The sequence below is a fragment of the Strigops habroptila genome, chromosome 3 (genome assembly GCF_004027225.2).
Source record: "Strigops habroptila isolate Jane chromosome 3, bStrHab1.2.pri, whole genome shotgun sequence".
Lineage (NCBI taxonomy): Eukaryota > Metazoa > Chordata > Aves > Psittaciformes > Psittacidae > Strigops > Strigops habroptila.
Genome location: NC_044279.2, coordinates 4445315 through 4466046, shown reverse-complemented (window position 1 = coordinate 4466046; position 20732 = coordinate 4445315). Strand labels below are relative to the sequence as shown.

At 42.9% G+C, this 20732-nt stretch overlaps 1 protein-coding gene across 1 annotated transcript in view; it reads left to right on the top strand.

Annotated features, from left to right (window-relative positions):
- SFMBT2 (Scm like with four mbt domains 2) overlaps positions 1-20732 on the top strand; it is a 116513-nt gene that overhangs the window by 16772 nt on the left and 79009 nt on the right. The window contains 5 exon segments of the mRNA XM_030479799.1: positions 2005-2099; positions 5271-5426; positions 5429-5458; positions 5461-5484; positions 5487-5504. Of these exon segments, the coding sequence (XP_030335659.1) occupies positions 5369-5426; positions 5429-5458; positions 5461-5484; positions 5487-5504 (130 nt within the window). The 5' untranslated portion in view covers positions 2005-2099; positions 5271-5368.

The following is a 20732-nucleotide window of genomic DNA, read 5'->3' as shown; positions in this document are numbered from 1 at the left end:
AAAGCAGGAAGCAACCAGGCAGAGGGGATGCACTTTTAGCTTTTCATGGCAGGTGCTTCTGACTTTTAGTGGGATAGGGATTGGTTGTGCTCAGGGTAAAAAGTTGTTTAAGCACTGGAGTAATTTTAACCTGGGATGGACAACCATATCTGCCCATCTACTCAGAGAGTTTATTTTAGAGGCTCACTTTTGAAATCTCTGGACCTGGCTCTTCTTTAATACATTATCTCCACACGGTTTCAGACATTAAGGCTGAAAAATTTCCCTGATCATCTGAGTTGCCTCGTATAGATGAGGGAAACAGCTATTTTTGCACCAAGCTCCTACCTTGTGGTTAAGCTGTCATCTTTCACAATGACAGTTCACAGAATGAACAAACCACTGATTTGGGGTCAAATATCTCAGCAAGAGCCAGCTTCTATGCCTGGATGTTTTCTGCAATGATTGCAAGAAACAAAAGAAAGCCCATGCCTTATTCTGCATTGGATTTGTCTATTTTCAGGTTGCAGTCATGGGGTTGGGTTATTTCTTGTCTTGCTGAGCTAAAAAGTCAACTAGTAGCCACTTTATTATGGGAGTAAATGTTGATTGACATCTTTATATTTAAGCAGGTTATTTGAGTGTAAGGCATAGTGTAAGGCATAATCAGACATAGACGATGCAGCAGGATGCAAAGTGTTTAACAGGGCAGACAGCTCAGTGCTCCTCTTTGAACTCCCAGGTAGATCTTCACCATCCACCACCTTTATCTCAAAACCCCTCTTCTGATCCACTTTTTTCCCCTCTCCTATGTATGCCTGGCTACATAGGCAGCAAATAAAGCCTACGTCTAATGAGAGATTCCCATTGCACACCATAATTTTCTGGTCCTGAAAACTGGAGACCTGTAGCAATAATTGCAATAAATTAACCCTGCTGTTTTCTTCATAAAACTGTCTGGGGAGGTTTCTTAATTCAGTTTGTCATGAGTCACTTTAATTACATCATGACCACGCTGATGAATGTTTGGGCAGGTAAGGGTCTTGCAGATTTTGCCTGATAAATGCTTATTGCAAAGAGCTCATTGCTCGACAAAATCTTTGTGCTCTGGGGATGAAACTAGGTTTGCGAGATTGCTTGGGAACAAAATGAAAACAATCAGATTTGGCTGATTTTCTGTAAGTGAAAGAAGATTTATTTTTAATTATTGCTGTGTGTGTTTCAGCAATGGTTTGAGGCCTCAGCTCTGCTCTGCTCAGTGCGGCTATACATAAAAGAAGAAAGAAGAGAAAGAATTGTAATGTCAGGTCCTTCACCATCAGGGAGAATTGAGTGGGGCAGTGGTGTGGATGGGGGAGGCATGATGCAGAGTCCCATATCTGAGATGGGGCAAGAACAAGCATGGGGAGCAAGAAGGCAATAGTGGTCTGGTGAGGGGTTCTGGAGGGTTTTGGTAGTCTTGAGGGAAGAGAGAGACATGGAGGCCTCAGCGGAGATTTCTGGGTGAAAGGATGCTGAGGAAGGAGAGGAAGGGTGGAAGGACTGCAGTGGGACTCCCCAGCCCCAAGGGTTGGGGTGTTTGCTCTACACACAGCTCAGCCAACAGAAGCAACTTCTAATATTATCACTAGGACACTGCTGTAATTAACAGTGATGGATGATCTACTTTTGAGGCATGAGCAAGGCCGTTGCACCCTTGTGATAGTGGACAGGCAGCAAGAGAGTCATCAAATACAGAATGAAATAGCACAAGTGCTTTTTGCAGTATAATGGGTTTGTTCCCCCACTGCCATGAAAGCAGAGGAATTTCTGGTCTCAAAATGTTGACTGCTACAGTCCCTAAGTGTGCTGAAGCATAGTAAGAGCTGGTCAAAACAGCTAAACGCAGCTCTCTAACACAAGCTTTCTATTTTCCATTGTGTTGATGTTTATACTGGTTGCTATTCTCATCCTGAACTCTTTGCCACAACTTTTCCCTTCTTTGGCTGTGTTTTAGGCTGCTTTTCTTTCTTTGCTTTTCAACAGATGAGGGTTCCAGCATTGAGGACACAGACTTCAACTGGGACGAGTTCCTAGAGGAAACAGGAGCCAGTGCTGCTCCCCACACCTCCTTCAAACATGTACGTGCTTTGTCTGAGCCTCGCGGGTGTTGTGCATGTTCCCTTGTCTGGTTTTCATGTGGTTCCTGGAGAACCGAAGTGTGGTCTGGGGAGAAATCATCCCTCTGTGCATGTGACAACCTGCATGGGATTTGCTCCCCAGCTGGTGTTAGGGGAACTTTCTTTGTGATCACAGCTCACGGCATTGTGTCTATGCCATTTCCTTGTCCTCTGCCTTTGGTTCAAATTCTCCATTTTTGAGGGCTTATCTTGCTTTCCTTTTGCTTATAATGCACTCACTTTTTCCTCTTCATCTATTTTTCCTTCCCCTTATTTCTTCATTGTTGTTCGTCCCAACCTGTAGAGATTCATCTCACAGGAGTGTCTTACTTCTCCAAAGCTGTCCTCTTAATGCATGATTTGCTGACTAGAGGGTCACTCAGCACTGGTGGGCAGCATGTCCCATAGGAAACCATCTCTCAGCCTCCTGTCTGGAGATGCTGTCTCAGAAGTGTGAGAACCAAGTACTTGTGTAGGTGATGCTTTTCCTGGGTGAACAGGCATCATATAGACAGCCATGGTAGTTACCGCATGGTCTGTGGCTGTGGTCCACGTTAGTACAAGCAGCATTCAAGTCTGAAATCTTTACTGATGAAGAATATCATAGCACACTTTGAAGAAAGGACTGTCTCCAAGCAGAGCCCATCACAGTCAAGGATATTGTTGTTTGGAACCAACTTCTTCACCCACCACTGGTTGCTTAATCTCTTCTATTAATCTCCATGTGATGTCACATGAGGTCATGGGACAGAAATGAAGCTGATGTATGAGTTCTTCATCACAGTCAAGGGTGTGCACTTTAGATTTTGCAGGACATCTTTGTCATTTAACTGCAAGACTGTGCTGGCAGAAGTGTTGTGACCTGCTTGGAAGTTGTTGTGATGCCTTCAACTGAATCGAGCCATGACAAGCGTGGTTCTCTGTCCTCAGCTGCAAGTCCCATGAGGATAATGCTGCTCATCCTCCTACCTGACCAATCGGATGTAGGTAGCAGCCTGTTCTGCTCATCAGTCACTCTGGCTCTTCTCCCAGCTTCACTTGGCTGGTCTGCATGCTCTGGAGGATGTGGACATCTTCAGCAGGAAGAGAGGGGTTTTAGCTGTGATGCTCCGGATTGCCTTACGCTGAGCCTGTTTGCTGGCACAGATATCCTTTGAGAACAGCGTAGCTGTGCTTCAGTGAGAGGGAAGCTTCCTGAAGAACCTGTTGCTGCTTTAAGAGAAGCCTTTATTTGGATGACTGCTGTCATTTAACCACATTTGTCTCCAGGTGATTTCTTGGCTTGTTTTGGAGGGGTAAGGAGCTGCAGTGATGAAAATCCACTCTTCCATATACATATGAAAAAATAATACAATCCTCCATTCCCTATTTTGCTTCCATTTTAACAACAATGGAGTATTGCAGGATGAAGGACAGTAATTCCCTACAGTGCAGAATTACAGAGCGGTGGGTGTTGTTGAGTTTATCCTTGATCCAGCAGCTGTCTGGAGAGAGCATCTTGTCCCAGGCCTGAACCGAAATATCAGAATCAGATGAAAGTTTTATGTTTCATGGAGCCTTTAAGGATGTCTTTAAGAATGTAGAGATGCCCACCTCATCCTGCTAATCCTGCTGACTGCAGTGTCTCACTGCACCTCAGTCCTGGGATATCAATGTGAGACAAGTTGGTGTTGGGAACAGCCCGTAGTGACTATTCTTCACAGTTTAAAACATGATCCTTAAAAACCATGGCTTGGCCAGGAACCTTAAAGTTGTTAGAGAAGATTGTATTATCTGGCTGTCTGATTCCACTCTTCATGTGACTTCCAGTCACAAGTCCCTTGCCTCCAGGATACCACATTGGTCTTTACTTATGGTGAATGCAAGAAGTAAAACTACAAGTGAACATAAATCCTGGATTATTCATGAGGATCCTTAGCATCACAAGAGCTAAGGTCGTATCTTATGGCTAAAGTAGCAAATGTCACTGACCTTCTTCAATCTTAGACTATCTCCAAAGGTCCCTTCCAACCTCAACTCAGCTAAACCCTGACTCCAGGCACTGATGCTGATGATTGGTATTATATTTATGTTTGTGAGCAAACAGCATTTGAAATCCTGGCATTTAAATGAGAGTTTAATCAGAGACAGCTTAAACCAGACTTTATAATCTCTCTGGTTTCAGTAGGAGATAAGGTACTAAGAAACCTGTAAGAACCTGTCCTTAAAGCATCTCATAGGGAGTTAACAGGCTACATTTGGATGGTCTTTCTGAAGACAAGGCTGGCACCTGAACCAGTGGACTGGCATCCATCTCCCTTTATCAACAACAGCTAGAGACATCGCACTGGCCCTTGAAGATACTTTACAATGTGCCAACAGCAGGCCCTACTGTTTAACAACAGTCCTGCAGTGTCCTAGAAGAGATGCACTGGCATCTCCAGTGTTTTAAGCAAGTTATATGTTACCTGTCACTGGTGAGATAAATGGGAAGTGACATTCTCTATCAATGGCAGGACGGTGACCCCAACCATTGGCTTTTCATGAATGGGTCACGCCTTAATATCACAGGATGTGGGAGAGTCAAATTGGGTTGAGGCTTGAGCTGCTGGGGAGGGATTTATGGAAATGCTCTCCTTGGTCTGGCCTGGTACAGCATTCAGCTCTTGGTGTTTGTCGAACTCAAAAGGTGCTTCGTGTTTTTTATGAACTAATTATTATAGTGCTCTTAACTCCTAGAAGTGCTTAGTACCTGCCTTTCTACCTTGGCATGTGTCCTGTGATCTGCCTGGGCAAGAGCTATGCAGTGGGAAATGAAACCTCATTTTCAGTTACAACCGCCTTCTCTCCAAGGCATTAGTGAGATTATGATGTTGAAGGTGGGTACCAGTCCTCTCTTAGATGTAGTGCACCCATGGCTACCGATGCTGGAGGGCCTCTTTGGAGCATGTGGGACGTTGCATGATGAGGTGTATGCCATGAAATAGCATGGTCCTGCCCAGAAGATTGTGAAGGGAGGTAGTTGATTAAGGAGCACAATCAATTCGTATCCTACCCCTAAAGCTGCTCTTTAAGGGCGCATCATCTTGCTTAGCTGGGGAGGGGGTCTTCCTGCAAGAAGAAAGGTAACACCATGGCTTTCTCATTTGTAAGGTTGAAATCAGCCTTCAAGCAGTTCCAACCAGGGATAAATTAGAAGTGGCCAACAGAGCAATCCAGACACATATTGGGTGGCTAACAATCATTACAACATGTGGACAGCTCTATTGCTTCGTTACTGTGGCTATGAGGATGACCGCAGGGCGGATTTCTGTGCGATGTGATGACAGCAGATCTTCAACCGTTGGCTGGTGTACACAGAATAACAAGGTCTGATGCCTCCAGATGGTGATTCTGTGTGTTTTGTTAGGGTCATGCTCCAGTATTGGGCTGGTGGTTAATCTCAGACTTCTCGTTGATCTGAATGGATGCTTCACATCATCAACTGGTGATTGGGTGATGCAGTCAGGGTCAGCTCCCCCGGGTCAATGGGTGATTCAGTTTGCCAGTCAGCCTCTAGCAAAGTCATTTTTGCCCTATTTGGTTAACAACAGAAGGCACTTCTATAAGAAGTTGTCTTAACAAGGAAACACTGCTGAAATGCAAAACTGTGATTTTCAGTTAGGGGAGAAAATTGCCCTGTTCTTGCAGGGTGAAATTCAAAGTGAGAACAAACTAAAATAAGCAAGATCAGTTTGGGTGTAACCAAAATCAGAAGTTGGCTGTGCGCTCAAATGTTCTGCCCTGAAAGTTTAGACCCTTCCATTGCCAGACTCTTGCAGCTTTTAACTCCAACAGTAATACACGTAATTAAAGACAGTAAAATTTGGTCATCATAAGTTAGGGCATGTCCTGATGATCAGCTTTTAGGCGCACAAAAACTGAATGTAAGAGCTGTGGGTTACTAAGTGGCCTGAGTGGGACAGTTTCTTAATAACACAATTTGGTCCCCAATGTGTAGGAAAAATGCAGTGGGTTTTGCTATGTACATCAACAGAACAACTGTGTATCATCTTTACCACTACATAGCTCCAATCAGAGGGCAACATATTCCTGCCATATATCCCGTTTATTCTGGATCAAGGGAAGAAGAGATGAATATTTAGCCTATAAGTTATGCCTGCTTTAAAAAAAAAATCTCATTTATGGGTTCTGCTGCTGAAGTTACTCTTTTACTTTCTGTTACATGTGACCATTGAAAAAAGTATATGTGCCAGTTGAGTGCCATGTGTGAGTTACCCTCATGTAGGGGTTGCCTGACTTCCCACTGAGCGAGCTGTAGACATGGTCTGTGAATCAGAGCTGATGTTCCTGCCTTGTGTATGCTGAACTCTGAGCTAAACTTATCTTTTTGTTCTGGTCTATGTGTTTTGAATAAACAGAGGATTGATTGCTTAAAAAAAAGAGAAGTCTTGAAGAGAAATATGGCTGAAAAATCCATTGGTTTAGCACTAGTAAATCAAGCTGGTGTGAGAGGGGTTAGGTATTTTCTTTTCTTGGCCTCTTAAACTATCTTTTATTACATGGATTGTAATCAATGTTACCAGAAAGGTGCAGAGTGCTGTAAACTAAATCTCAAAATGTGAGGTTCAAGGGGTAAGAGATCTTATCGAGAGTTGTAACAGAAAATAACGATTGTGTTATAACCGGAGGCAACTGCTTTTCATGGCAGTGTTGGAATCTGCTCCTTGGGTTGTGGCTACTTTGTGTGAATTGTCTTGCTTGAATGGCTGCAAATGTGCAGTGCGTCAAACCTCCTTTCTCCTCTGGCTGGGTGCTGTAACTGTATACCAGGATCTTAAATTTGGGCAGCTGCCCTGTTTTGTTTTGGTTCTCCCACTCCCATTCTCACTGAATTAACTCTATTGAATATGTCTTACTACAATTCTCAGAAATAATAAATGTGTAGATTGTAATTTCGAAAGAGATTTAACCATTTAAGAGCTTGAATTGTGTTTTGGAGTGAGGCATCTGAAATGCCCAGGAGGATTTGAGGCTGCAGGACTCCTCTCACTTGCCAAAAAGAGAGGTCCTAAATGTGCTCATAAATCACAGAGTTCCTCTGGGTATTTGCCCACAGGGTTCTGTCTGTGGTCAAAGGTGGGTTTATGTCTCCCACTGGGATGCCACAGGGTAGAAGCTGAATCTTCAGGAGTACTCCTTGTCTTCTGTAAGAACTGAGCTCTAACCAGCTTTTACAAGTAACTTGTGAGTACTAGACTTATTTTACGCAGATGTCTGGAGTTTGTCTGGTGCTCAGTTGTGTTGCTGATCAGTGGATGTGTCTTAATGAACCAAACTTCATTGCAGTGTTGAGAGTTCTACCTGGTGAAGCCTGTGGAATCAAATCTTGCATGTGTAAAAGAGAAGCTGCTCTTCTCTGAACTTCATGGAGGTTTTTTACCTTTTTAGCATTGCACATTATTTTATTGCCAAACCTTTGGAAGAAATAAAAAAACAGCTTCAAATTGCATGGACCTGTTTTCTGAGGGCCTGATTCTGCACATCGTGATTACAGTGAGCATTTCTATTGGCAAGACCATGCAAACAGTATGGCCAAGGCCAGTTATCTGTCATTAGGGTTTGATTTTATTCAGGAGTTGAAGGCTTTGGTTAAAAAGCAGATCTGCCAAGAAGGGCTTGTTTAACAGGCAAAATACCAGCATTGGGGACAATGCTCTGTTTCTGCTTACGAATCAGATTGGACTGATCGGCGCTTGTCTTATGAATGTGATGCCAGACAAGAATGGTACAGAGTGACAGGACGAAGGATTTCATTAGATGGGAGAGAGATGCAAGAAAACAGACTGGTTCAGTTTAGCAAATCAATAGAGCTTGATTTAATGCACACACAGAGCTTTTAAGGGGCAGCTGCCAAATAATTATTGTTTATGATCCCAATAGAAGGAAGTCATTTAATTTATGGACTGTTGCATGGTTATTTATTGTGTGACGTTAGTATTGCATCATGGTGCCAGTGGCCTGCGAGGAGAATGTCAAGTCATGTTATGTCCTTCCATGTCTTTATGGTGCAGTGCAATAGAATAGGAATGCTCAAGCCAAATACTTGAGTTTGCAATAAAATGTATTGGCTTATGAAGGGATGGTGTGAGTGTGCGTGTGCCTGTAAGCTTCACCCTCCACCCCCTCCCTCCCTGCAGGAAATCAAAGGAGTAAAATTGTAGTTACTTCAAGCTTTGCCATTAATTGTATTTTTCTCATTACAAATCGGTGTGTAATTTGAATTGCAAACTCAGCTATCCTGGCAGAATAGATCTGTTTACCATTCAAAGCAAAATGAAAATTATTTAAATTAGTTAATATAGAACTCATTTGAATGAGTTGGATGTTTATTCATGAACTAGCTGAGGCAAGTGTGAAGCTGTCCTTATGGTCTGTAGCTTTGCCACTGATCAGCTCTAAAGTCACGTCCTGGGACAGAGATTTCTTTTTTATTGCATATTAACTGTGGTGTAAACCATCAGTAGCTACTGCCTGATGTAGCTGACTGTGAGATTTTCATCCTTTCTGACAAGCCCCCTCAGCAATTGTAATTCATATGAGGAAGGAGAACCTGCTTCAAAGTTCATTGACAGTGGCAAGGCTGTGGTGGTATAGTAAGCTTTGTTTTCTGCACAGGGGTGAGATGTAACATAGATTTTCCATCAGTTAGTAGATTTTCCCCATTGTATTATTCTGCATGGATACAGCCACAGCATTTATCCCCTCCTGTGTCTTACCCAAACAATGTCGTCCTTCTCAGCACAGAGCCGATGCGGTTGTTTTCCAACATCCTCCATCCCTCGGGGTGTTTTACCCATTGAGCATTAAAAATTTAAGTCTAACTAAACTTTTTCTTACTACCAATTCCTTTAACTGTGAAAGGAAAAGAGGTCTCTTGCCTCCTTCAGCCTGTTATTTCCATGTGCTGTTTTCCTTTGTTGATGACAGTTGGGTTCATGAACACATTTACCATCGGGTAGAAGAGCAGCGTGGAGAACCTGACAAGCGTAGTAGCTAAATTATGCATTGTGAACCACGCGGAGAGCAGGAACGTCTCTTGATTGACACTTGGGTGTTTTTGTACAGATTGCAGATTTACAGCTGAGCCAACAGAGCTGAATCTCTCCTGGCACTATCTTAATGCATTCTGGGATGCGCTAAAGACACTGGACGACAAGATTATTGTGTACACTTGTAATTGCTGTGGTGGTTCTGCTTTAATGTTATTGACAGATGGAAATTCAAATAGGGCATTTCTGTGTGCAGATCTGTGTGGTCTGCTTGCCATATAAACCAGGAGATGGAAGAGACTGGAGATGTAAAGAGATAAAGCGGGGGAGAGAACCAGGTTTATATTTTGACTTTACAATGATCTGGTACAGACGGGAAGACCTCTGAACACCGTCTGTACCTGGATTTGGTGATCAAGATGGTGGTGATCTGGTGGTCAATCACACTGTGATTATGTGTAGGAAAGCAGCTTTTATTTCTCTGTTACACCAATATAAGGAGAATTAAAGCCCAAAAGCCTGATCCTGGGGTGAAATGAGTCCCTCTTGCATTGTACTGAGCTTTATCAAGCTTCATCATCAAATACACCATTAAAAGTGCTGGACTTAAAGCATTTTGTCTGCCCAGGCTTCCTGTGAAGGTGAACATCATCATTTGGTCACTATTTGAAATGGGTTTTCATGTGTACCTCGGGCCAGGTGAACTTTTACCCTAGATCCAGGCCAAAGGAGAGAAGTGCCACTCAGGTTCTCAGTGCTGGGTCTGATTCTGGGAGGGTATGGATGAAAAAGAACATAAAACTTGTGCCACACAAACCAGGTTGCCTTCAGATGGCAACTTGTTGTATTTATTATTATTATTATTATCTGAATCTGTCCTGATTTTTGAGATCACTGGTGTAAGAGAAGGGAGAAGTGGATCTGGTTGGCCATGTCAAAACTTAACAGCATCAGGACTCACCGGATTCTGCACAGTCAAAAGATGGTCTGCTGTGTTGCACAGCAGATTCGTGTGCAAGATGTCAGATAGATGAATAGGTAGATTGAAGAAATAAGTTAATTTGGAGCCAAATTTTCTGTTTTGTTAATGCTCAGGTGAAATTGTTGATGGGTGTAGTAGTTAGAACAGATTCTGGGACTGGGCTACAGCAGGAAGTAGTGGAATTGAGAGAGAATGGGGAACAGGAACAGTAAGGGGAGACAGTGATACAGGATCAAAGAGAAGGGCAAGCCTTGAGCAGTCACTTTCTGCTGGAGGTGTGGATTTGGTGTCATACAAGAATCCTTAGGTGCGCAAAAGGCTTTCTTGAGGGGCACAGCTCATACTCTTGCCTTTCAGCATCATTTTTGGGGGTTACTTGTGTCCGCAAAGCTTGTCCACAGGTTCTTCAGAGAGTGACACAGAGATAAGGTTTCTGAAAACAGATTGGGGGCTCCAGAGCTTCTCTCTCAGAAAATGGGGTCATGGAATGTTTTTTTAACCAAAGCCGACTTTCTCCGAGTATCTCATGCCAGAGGAAATAACACTTAAACTATGCCTGCAGGTCTGTGATTACAGTGCAGGTAGAGGGATCAGATGGGCAGGTTGGACTTCTCCTTTTATCTTGGTGAAGAGTTGGCTCACCTCCACCAGGTTACCTGAGATGAGTTTGCTTCTCTACTGGTGTAACTGAGAACAGATCTGGCCCCTGTTTAGCTCTTTCACTGAAGGTTCACCTGAAATATTATTTCCTAAGAGTTTGAGGCTGAAGAAAATCAGTTAGTTTTCACTGAGCTTGTGCTGTTTTACATCAGCTAAGAACTGGGCCCTCAAGCCAAGTAAAATGAAACTCGGAAATCTTCTTTGTCAGGTTGTACTCTGAAAGACTGTGGGTATTCCTAAAGTAGTACGTAGTTTGTGTTTTTTTAATGTTCTTTGCCCCATTCTTATCCACTTATTCCATCAAAACCAAGCTTAGACTAAGCTAATGTAAATAAACGGCAGGATTTCTTTATTTTAAGTACTGCAAATGACTCCTAGTGCAGTGTTTTATGTGTGCTTTTCAAGTCGACTTTAGCAGACCATTAATTATGCAGGGGTGACGTTAGCATAAATAACTAGTCAGCAAATAAATGTCAATTAAATATTCTATTAGCATAGTAGGCAGCTATATGCATTGGCATAGAACATTTAGCAGATTACACTTAACGAGCATATAAAAAAATAGCATTTCTTTTTGCTTTACTTTCCTAATGATGGCAGCAGGGAGGAGAGGAGGGGAGGTAAAAATAACTCCAGCTTTGGCTGAAGAGCTGGGGGTGTTTGGGCTGAATTTTGCCCTAATAGGAGCCATGTCATAGAATTACAGAATCATAGAATGGTTTGGGTTGGAAAGGACCTTAAGATCATCTACTTCCAACCCCCTGTCATGGGCAGGGGCGCCTCACACTAGACCATGTCACCTAAGGCTCTGTCCAGCCTGGCCTTGAACACTGCCAGGGATGGAGCATTTACCACTTCTTTGGGCACCCTGTGCCAGTGCCTCACCACCCTCACGGTAAAGAACTTCTTATATCTAACTTTGCTTTGTTCTCATCAATATTTTCCTTTGGCAAAAAGTAGGTTTCCCCCTCAAAGATGTCAGGACAGTTGTTTCTGGGATTAAATACCCAAAACGTTGACTTGAGTTGCACCAGTGCCTTAAAGGATTCACATGTGGGTGCTGGTCCCTCCTTGCCCTTGCCTGGGTTACACTTTATCTTGTGAGGGCTTGTCTCTCCTTTTGGAGTCATCCTAGGATGTCTTCCCATGAGATGCGCATAGGGACACACCTCTTCCTGAGGATCAGGCATTTGGAAAAGCCAAAGCTGTACAAGATGGTTTAGCTTTCCTGTATAAAACCAACCCCAAAGCTTGCACATGGAGTAGGCTCTGTTTATTAAAAGCGAGAAAAGAACACACTTTAATCAAAACCTAATTTTCCAATAAGAAGCTATTTCAGCACAAACATACCCAGCAAGCCTGGTTTCCAGGGACAACAACGTCTGCTTGTGCTGTATTTGTATTTATTTATTTATTCTCACAAACAAATGAAGTAAGGGAAACAGGAGCAGGCCTGACCACACAGTGGTGGTCCAACAAGGGAGGGATGAATGCAAATGACTGTTGCACCCTGCAATGCACCTGAAGTGCCTGCTCCGTGTGTGTTTTAGGGTGTTTTTAATTGTTTAGGATTATGTGGGTAAATCAGATTTTGCCCATGCCAAGATTAGGTATCAGTGCAACTTCTTAGAGAGGTGACAGTTTCACTGATGCAATTGTCCCTGCACTGTCCTGGACTTTTTTCCACTTATGGGTGGAAAGTACTTCTATTTATAAGTATAACCTATCCTTGTTCCTGTACTGGACTGAGCTATATAGTCAGTAAACCTAGTAAAATAGTATTATATAGTTTTACAACAAACACTGAAGATAATATAGCACTGTTTATGCTATTGTGTTATTAACTCAATGTGGAGTGTGGGTTTAATCTGTAGGTTGGCTAATGGCCAAGGAAGGGTTCAAGAAGAGGTTTCAATGATGGGTTGAGGTTTGATAACAAACGACTTGGATATACCAATACTGAAATGAATGTACTTTCTGGCTGCCTTTCCCTTGCTTGGTCATCCTGACTTCTGTTTGCTTGTATTGTGGCTGGTGCATGGTGCCTTCCTCCATAAATGACTGATGTTGCCATTCCCATGGCAAGAATGCTGTAAAGCAGTGGTATAGTTTGCAGTACTGTCACGGTCTCTTTTGGGTGGTACAGGGAAAGCCGAACTATGAGTCCTGTTATGATTAAAGCAGCAGCACCTTGTGTACAAGCAACAGTGGAGCCAGGATCAGGCTTATTGCAATGAAAACTGAAAGCCTAATCCTTTTATAAACAATCTGGAAGGGGGGAGGGGGGTGGAGGTGGGGGAAAGAAAAGCAGTGATTTTCGTGGACTTTGATGAGTTATAAATATATCCTGAGTGAAACCAATAGTGTGGAGCTTTATGAAAGATTTAATGAATAAATATTTCATGCCCACATGGTGCTTCTTCAGGAACGCGTGCTGTTGGTAAAAAGCAATAAACAAAGAACCTCCTTCAGGGTTTGTTTGGGCTTTTAAATTAAACTAATTTAATCAACTTTTTCAGTCAAGCTTGATATTAGTTTATTTCTGTACATAGCACTGTACTCAGATCTGTTTGTTTTCTCCTGATACCTGTTCTTCTGTTTGGAAGATGCTTGGATATCAAGGAATGATTCATTTCATCGTGCTTCTATGGTGTGCATCTGGGTTTTCAAGGCAGAGAGCACAGATTTCCTTCTTATCCTGCAGCTTGAGGAGCCAGCCATCCTTTACCATCGCAGATGTAGGTGTTATGGGACCCCAGCTGAGGTTTCCATTATCCAGCAGGGAGATCACTTAAGCATGTTGGTCTCTTCCGAATGTAAGCAAGTAGGCATCTTTTGGGTTTTGGAAGCCTTCAGTACCCATTTTGGTGCTGCTTGAAGGACTAGAACTAGCCAGAAGTGCCATGGAGTCTGACCTCATGTGGGCAGCGAGGCTTGCAACTTCTGCACTGGATTGCAGAGTTTTATACAGGGAGATTGAAGTGCTCCTCAAGCCAGGCTATTGGCAAAGCTGGGCCTCGGGTGTGCTAGTGCTGTTGCTTTATGGCTGGCTGTGATAACAAATGGCCAGGATGTGTATTAACTCTGTGCTCCATGTCTTTGCAATACTTTAAAAAGAAGTCCTGAGAGACTTGATTTTTTCTTGGGAACAGCAGGGCCGAAGCCAATTGATTCTCTCACAGCTGGACCATGCAAGTGAGGAGCAAATAAGGCACAGTAGGAAGGTAAAAGCAAGGGTGATCAGAGGGGTAGAGCTAAATGTGAAGGCATCTACCTGCAGGCAGGGCTGCTCAGTGAATGGAGGATCTGCCCAAACTTGGACACTGATGCACCTTTGTGTTGGGGTGGTGGGGTTGGACACAAGTGCATGGGATGGGGCATGTCTCATTTGCCATGAAAAGGAGTAGAAGTACTTCTTATTCCTTCTTTTTTCCTTTTTTCCTTTTTTTCCTTCCTTCTTCTCCCATTTCTCTCTCCCCCTTCAATCACTGATCTGGAACCACTTGCTTTTGTAGCGGTCGGCTTTGGGAACTGGAGTTAATCCCTCTTGGCTGAATGGTGTACATCCCAACGGAGTTTGTGTCACACTATGGGCAGCAGCAAAAAAGAGGGGCTGTGTTAGAAACTGAGGAAGCTTTGCTTGTCCAAACTCATGTAGAGCTATATTTACTTTTTAGTGTTACTGTGTTACTGGGCAATGTGTGAGATTGTATAGATCAAAGCCCAATCCCTTTGCACAGCAAAAAGGTTCAACACTGATGAAGGCTGATGGAACAAAACGCCTTGCAGTAGTGCTGAGCTTCAATAGTTGACAGATCAGCCCAGAGTGTTGGCAGAACCAATTTCTGCTGTGGCTCCTGTTGTCCTGTGAGGAAAGAACATTTCAATGGGACTCAAGCTCCCTTCAGGATGCTCGAAGGGCTTAAGATGGGCAGTTGAGACCCCATGGCTTTGCCTTCTGCTGCTTGCAATTCTGGTCACAGCCCGCAGGATAACACTGCAGACACTGCTGTGACTAAACCTTTGGTTTTGGACCTGACATTTAGTACAAGTTGTGCTGGAGGAACAAAGATGCAGGAGGAAAAGAGTAATTGCAGTGTGAGGCAGAGACTGTGAATGAGAAGCTGTATTTCCAAGGAAATACTGCAGGAAAAGGCTGGGAGCAGACATAAGGCTTTTCTATGAGTACTCATTTCCTGAGATTTATTGTTCTTTAGCAGTAGGTGAAACAGGGTGGACTTTCAGAAGGTACCTTTGAGACCATTACAGGTAAAATCTCCCTTTGATGGTTGTTGCAAAAACCTCTTTCCATCAATTGCACAAACCAGCAAAATCTTCTTCCCAAGACGTTTAAGTGCTAAGGGAGGGAAAGATGTAAATTATTTTACAGTTAAAGTCCCAGTGAGGCTCCTAATAACAAATGTGATTGAAGAGACAGTAACTTAGAAGTACTGGCCCTCTTGCTCTGTGTTGAGCCACCGTTTGACATCAACCAAGTATTTGATGCAAACCATGTGAATACAGAACAAAATGCAGAACAGTTGAGAATCTGTTCACTGTCAAGCAGAGTTACAGCCCCATTTATAGACTTGGTGAGTTGCTATTGAGGAGACGACATTATTCAAGGAAATACCCCTTAAGTGTGTGCCTCACTCATGATTCTGGAGATCTCTGCACCTTGAATATCCAGCAGTGAATATCCAGAGTTGTTCTTCCACACTCGCACCACCTCCTGGGATATGTGCTCTGAAGCTGTGGAGCTAGAAAGCCCAGAAACCATAGGAAAATAGGTGCATTGGCTCTGAAAGTGTAACAGTGATGCAAAGCACTCTTTTTTTCACATAGTCAACTTAACTAATGTCCATCTGAATGAGTTTTTTAATAAAATGTTCTTTAAAATGATTAGTTTGAGATTTTTTAAGTAGCTATTCTTGGTAATTACATATAATTTGCCTTCCCCACTCTCCTGTAATTTCCCCCAGAGGAGTTTTGGAATGGAAATACCATCTCAGCTAGAAGACTGGGCCTAGGCAGTTAATGTGGTGATATAATAAGTAAAACATCGACAGACTTAAGTAATCATCATTGGAGACGTCTGTGGAGACTTAAAAACCCCCCCTATCATTCATATTCCAAGTTGGGCACAGTTTTGGGTCCTCGTATCAAAGAAGGAGGTGACTTTCTGTACATTGCTGTAGGAGCTGGAAAGGGTAAATAGCACAAGGGATTTGATCCAGCACATGCCGAAGTTGATTTACTTGTTTCTTCAATGGACCTTTTTTGATCAGATTAAATTATATCTAGTAGAACTGAGCCAACAGAGGATTTTCTGTGCTCTTTCAGGACAAGGACAAGCCAGTGTGTCTAGTGTCATTCCTTTAGATACACCTAGGGGCACCTCAGATTTTGCTCATGAGGAGCATGCATATAGCAGACTTGGGAAGCTGCTAGTGGCAGATGCAAGCACCAGCATGATCCTGAGCCAGCTGTGACTTGCACTTGATTTTTCCCTCATTACACATGATAATGTGGGCTCCCAGTCACCATGGAAGGGGCTTGCTTCCTGAAGCAGACCATATGCTCCTGGAGCCCACAGAGGTAGCTGTTACACAGTGTAGAGATTTAAGTGGTGCTCCTATAAAGCATTTTCCTGATAATAATTAAAAATCAATTCCTCTAACCCACATTCCAAATTTTGGGTCAATTCTGGCCCCTTTACATGATATTGGAAAGCTTTAGCTCTGAATTCCCACATGATTTTTTTTCCAAATCTGTGTGTGTTCTCATTTCTATTTGATTTTGGTCACAAAAGAAACCAACAAACCAACAAGCACATAAGCATAAGGACATGTTGAAACCCTTCCTGATTGATGGTTTATTTTGTGTTTTGAGGCAGAGCATCCACGTCCTGCGTTTGTAGCAAAAAAAGCCTTTTCCAACGCTGTCGCTGTTGGGAATGGATGAAGAAATGAGGGGAAGGTCAGCATTTTCAGGTCGTGCTGTAAAAATCCAGCTACTTCCTAAAGTGCTGGAGTTAATCTAGAACATGCATCCATGTAAAACTTCGCCAGACTCAGGAAACCATCTTGCTATGTATTCTGCACATTTTACTGAAGAGGCTCTGCCATGGTGTAGTGTGAGGTGTCCTTGCCATGGCAGGGGGTTGGAACTAGATGATCTTAAGGTGCTTTGCAACCCTAATTATGCTTCTATGATTCTATTATGAGTATAGAGCCTAAAGAAGGGGAAATGCTATAATCCTCCCAATGCTAAACAGCCCTCAGAAGGTCACTGAGGAGTGCCTGTCCATGTGAAGCATCTACACCCTGAACATTTGACTGCTGAAGCTACCTGTTCCATAGGATCTTGCTTTGCTTTTGGCCATTCTGCTGTTGTTCTTGAGCCTGGACATCCACAAGCAGCTCCACTTGGAAGGCCTCTTTCTGTAGAACATCTACAGAATTTCTTTAGAAACAGAGAAAACTTGGAGGAAACATAGTGTGATGAGGATAAGATTAATTGCTCACAAACCAGCTGAATGAACCATGACTCTGCACTAAGATTTGGGAGCCTTTCATTTATAAGTGAAGGCATTTGGGTTCCATCACAGCATCATCATCTCCTGTCAACATGAGTGATGGAGAAGCTGAAGTTGTAGAATTCAAAGGAGGTTTGGAGCACGCTGGAAAAGCTGCTGGCATTTCAAGGCCCATAACATGCTGTTATTCTCATTACAAATGATGCCTTGCATAATGTTCCATGTTGATCTCTGATTCAAATCTAAACTCTTCAAAGTTTGGGGGTTGTTTTTGATCCTGGGATTTATAGTTCAAGCCCTTTTCTAGTTTCAAGTGAAGAAAACACATGTTTAGCAAGCGCAAAATGAGCCTTGATGGAGTATTTCTTTGATGGTGTTGCAATGATGATGATTATGAATTTACATCTTGTGCATAGGATGTTAAGCACCTCATGGGGCCTGGCTGTGCTTAGACTGTACCATTAATTTCGGGAAGGATGCATGATGAATGTTCATAATGCCCTCTAGGTTCTGATTTGTGGTGCTAGCATCACACAGCCGAGAGGCTCCAAAGTGATTAAATGGGATTTGATCATTAGAAGCTGGCAGTGCAATTCTGATTAATTACAGAATGCACTGCAATGTGTGAAATTAGTTTGTTTGTTTTTATTTATTCTTTTTTAAACACATGTTTCTGCTTCATGGGGTGTCAGAAGGTGAAGTCATGGTGAATGAGGCTTTTTGGCTATTTCCGTGATAATTTGGGAGTGTGTTGGCTCACTCTTGTGTCATGGGGATGGTTAGATTGCCACTACTGTCCTATGCTCTGGGTGTGAGCAGTGAGATTTGGGGACAACCATGGGCAAATCCTTAACTTAGACATCGTGCATCCTGCTTTACTCTCCGTCCCTCACAGCACTGTTCCTCACCAACTCAAGCATCATGGCACCAGCCTTTTGCCTGAGTCCTGCAAGGCTTTTCCCACAAGATCTCCCTTTGCTGCTTGTCTCTGAGATGCTTCTTTGCCCTTGTGTTGGGTGTCTGGGCTGACATGAGTAATGGCTTTTTTTCTCTCAAATTACTGCTACTGTCTTCAAAAGAAGGCATGGTTTGAGACTTCCAGTTTTACCTGTCTGTAGCCATAGCACCAACAATTTCAGATAATGTGAGACTAGAAACATATATTTTAGGTGGGTGGTGTAGGATGAGATGAATCTAGACTTGTAGTGTCTGCCTAAAGGCAGAAAACCTAAAAAATTTTGATTTTGACTATTCTCTGGTTTCCTGAATATCCGTTGAATTTGATAGTAGGAAAATAAAACCTTAAGCATTGACCAAAACTTCCATCCTTTTTGTATTTTTAACTAGTGCTTCCCACAGGAGCTAAGAAAGTATGGTCTTAATTATTCTTCTGCAGTGTATTAAACAATGCATATAATAAACTGGCAACATCATCTCCACTAACTCTCATCTTTCTTTAAAAGATGGAAAATGAAAAAAACCTAAATCCAGAATGTATTTCTTGGACATCAGGTCCCTCTGTATGTCTTCTAAGTTTTGATGCTTTTGCTCATAGTGGGTGTTTGCTGTAGATTGCTGGCATTGCCAGGGAAGAAAGGTAATTAATTGTGCAGTGAACTGGTTTATGCTTTATGTAAGAACATTGTGCTGCTGTGAATTTGTTGCATTTTACAGAGCTGTCTCCAAAGAACAGCCTTTAGAATGCGACTGTGGGATTTACAAGTGAGAAAAGGCACTTAGTATGTGAGATAATTGGATAGAGTTTGGAGGCGTGAGGTCAGATCCTTGGGCACAGTATTTATACTGCAGTGACATCCCCTTACAGAATGGCCCGTAATTTTTAGATGCTGTTATGCCAGAGAATCCATTTGGGGCTGGCCTGTGAGATCCCAAAGACGGGGCATAAAAGTGCCTCTTTTGTCTATTTGCAAAAGTGAGCCAAGAGCGTTTGGCAGTTGGACCAGGATCAAGTAACCTCCGGACCTCCCTTCCTCCACTAGCTTCACTTTTGAGCAAAAGAGAGATCTGGTGTGGTGCAGTATCATGTGAAAGACCCCTATACTAATTCGTAACAGCTATTGGCATGGTCCAGTGTGTGCCCAGTGGTGGCACACTAATTCAAGCTATGAACCAAGCTGAGATGTAGTGCTTAGGAACATGGTTTAGTAGTAAACCTGGCAGTGTTAGGTTAACGGTTGGACTTGACGATCTTAAAGGTCTTTTCCAACCTAAATAATTCTGTGATTGTGTATTGCAATAGTTCTGGCTATGGTTATGAATGCTGACTTGGATGGGGGGTTATCTAGGAATTTGCATTTTGCTTTTGAGACATACCTTTCTCCTCTTTCTACGCTTCTGGAACTAGTACACAGGGCACATAGGAAGTGCTACATGTAGGCTTTACAAGGGGGATGATGGGCAAGCAACACATGTACATCCCCCTGATGGCTTTAGAAACTTTTTCTATCAGGAGTTAACAAAAGGCTTGTGCCTCTCTGCCTACCTGCAACATCAATTCTCTGTGCCTTCAGACATGACTAAATGCTTTCTTGGTTTTCACCCAGAGGGGCTATAGTTTGGAAGCAACTGCCTGCTAAGTGCGGTTTTGTGCAGGGAATCTGGTGCGTGTACTAGCATCTTGTATAGGTGCACTCATAGCCCATCTCCTACAGTCACACTCCGAGGTCTGTGACCTGGACACATTGGTTAAGATGCTGATTTTGCCTGGATAACAGAGTTCTTCCGATTTTATTCATTTATTTCTTTTATCTTTATGGGATAAAAATGGATTTAGAAATACAATCAAAATACCAGGTTCCCCCCCTCCCTGAATGCCCCTGAACTGCTGATTTGACAAAGTGTTCATTAAGAATCCTGGGTCTGAAGACTGGGAGCTGGAGCTCTCATCGCTCATGGTACATCTCTTCTGCACACTGAGCGTGGTGCTTAATGCAGGCGGAGGTAAAAATAATCAAGGAACATACAGGGAGGCTTGGGGTTAAGTGGTGAGAGCTGTGAAGTTTGGCTGCTCATTTTCACAGTGAGCTGTCACCTAATGGACATTGATACTAATGATGGAGGAACCCCTACGGTTATATGGTTTGTTCAGAGCTTTCAGATGCTGGGCATCGCCTCACTTGCAGAAATACCTTTCAGCAGCTCTGTGTGTGTACATGTCTGAGACCATTTAAGTCAGCCATTCCTGTTTAATTTCTAAGGCTGTTGTTGATAACAATGAAATTTAGTTACCTCGTACCTAAAATTGAATTGGGCAGTGAGCAGTGTTGCTGCTATGCGTGAAGAGTGTACAATTTCTGTTTAGGTAAGAAATCTTGGAGAAGCAGAAATCACTTGCTCTGGGTAAAACACTGTGACCTTTGTAG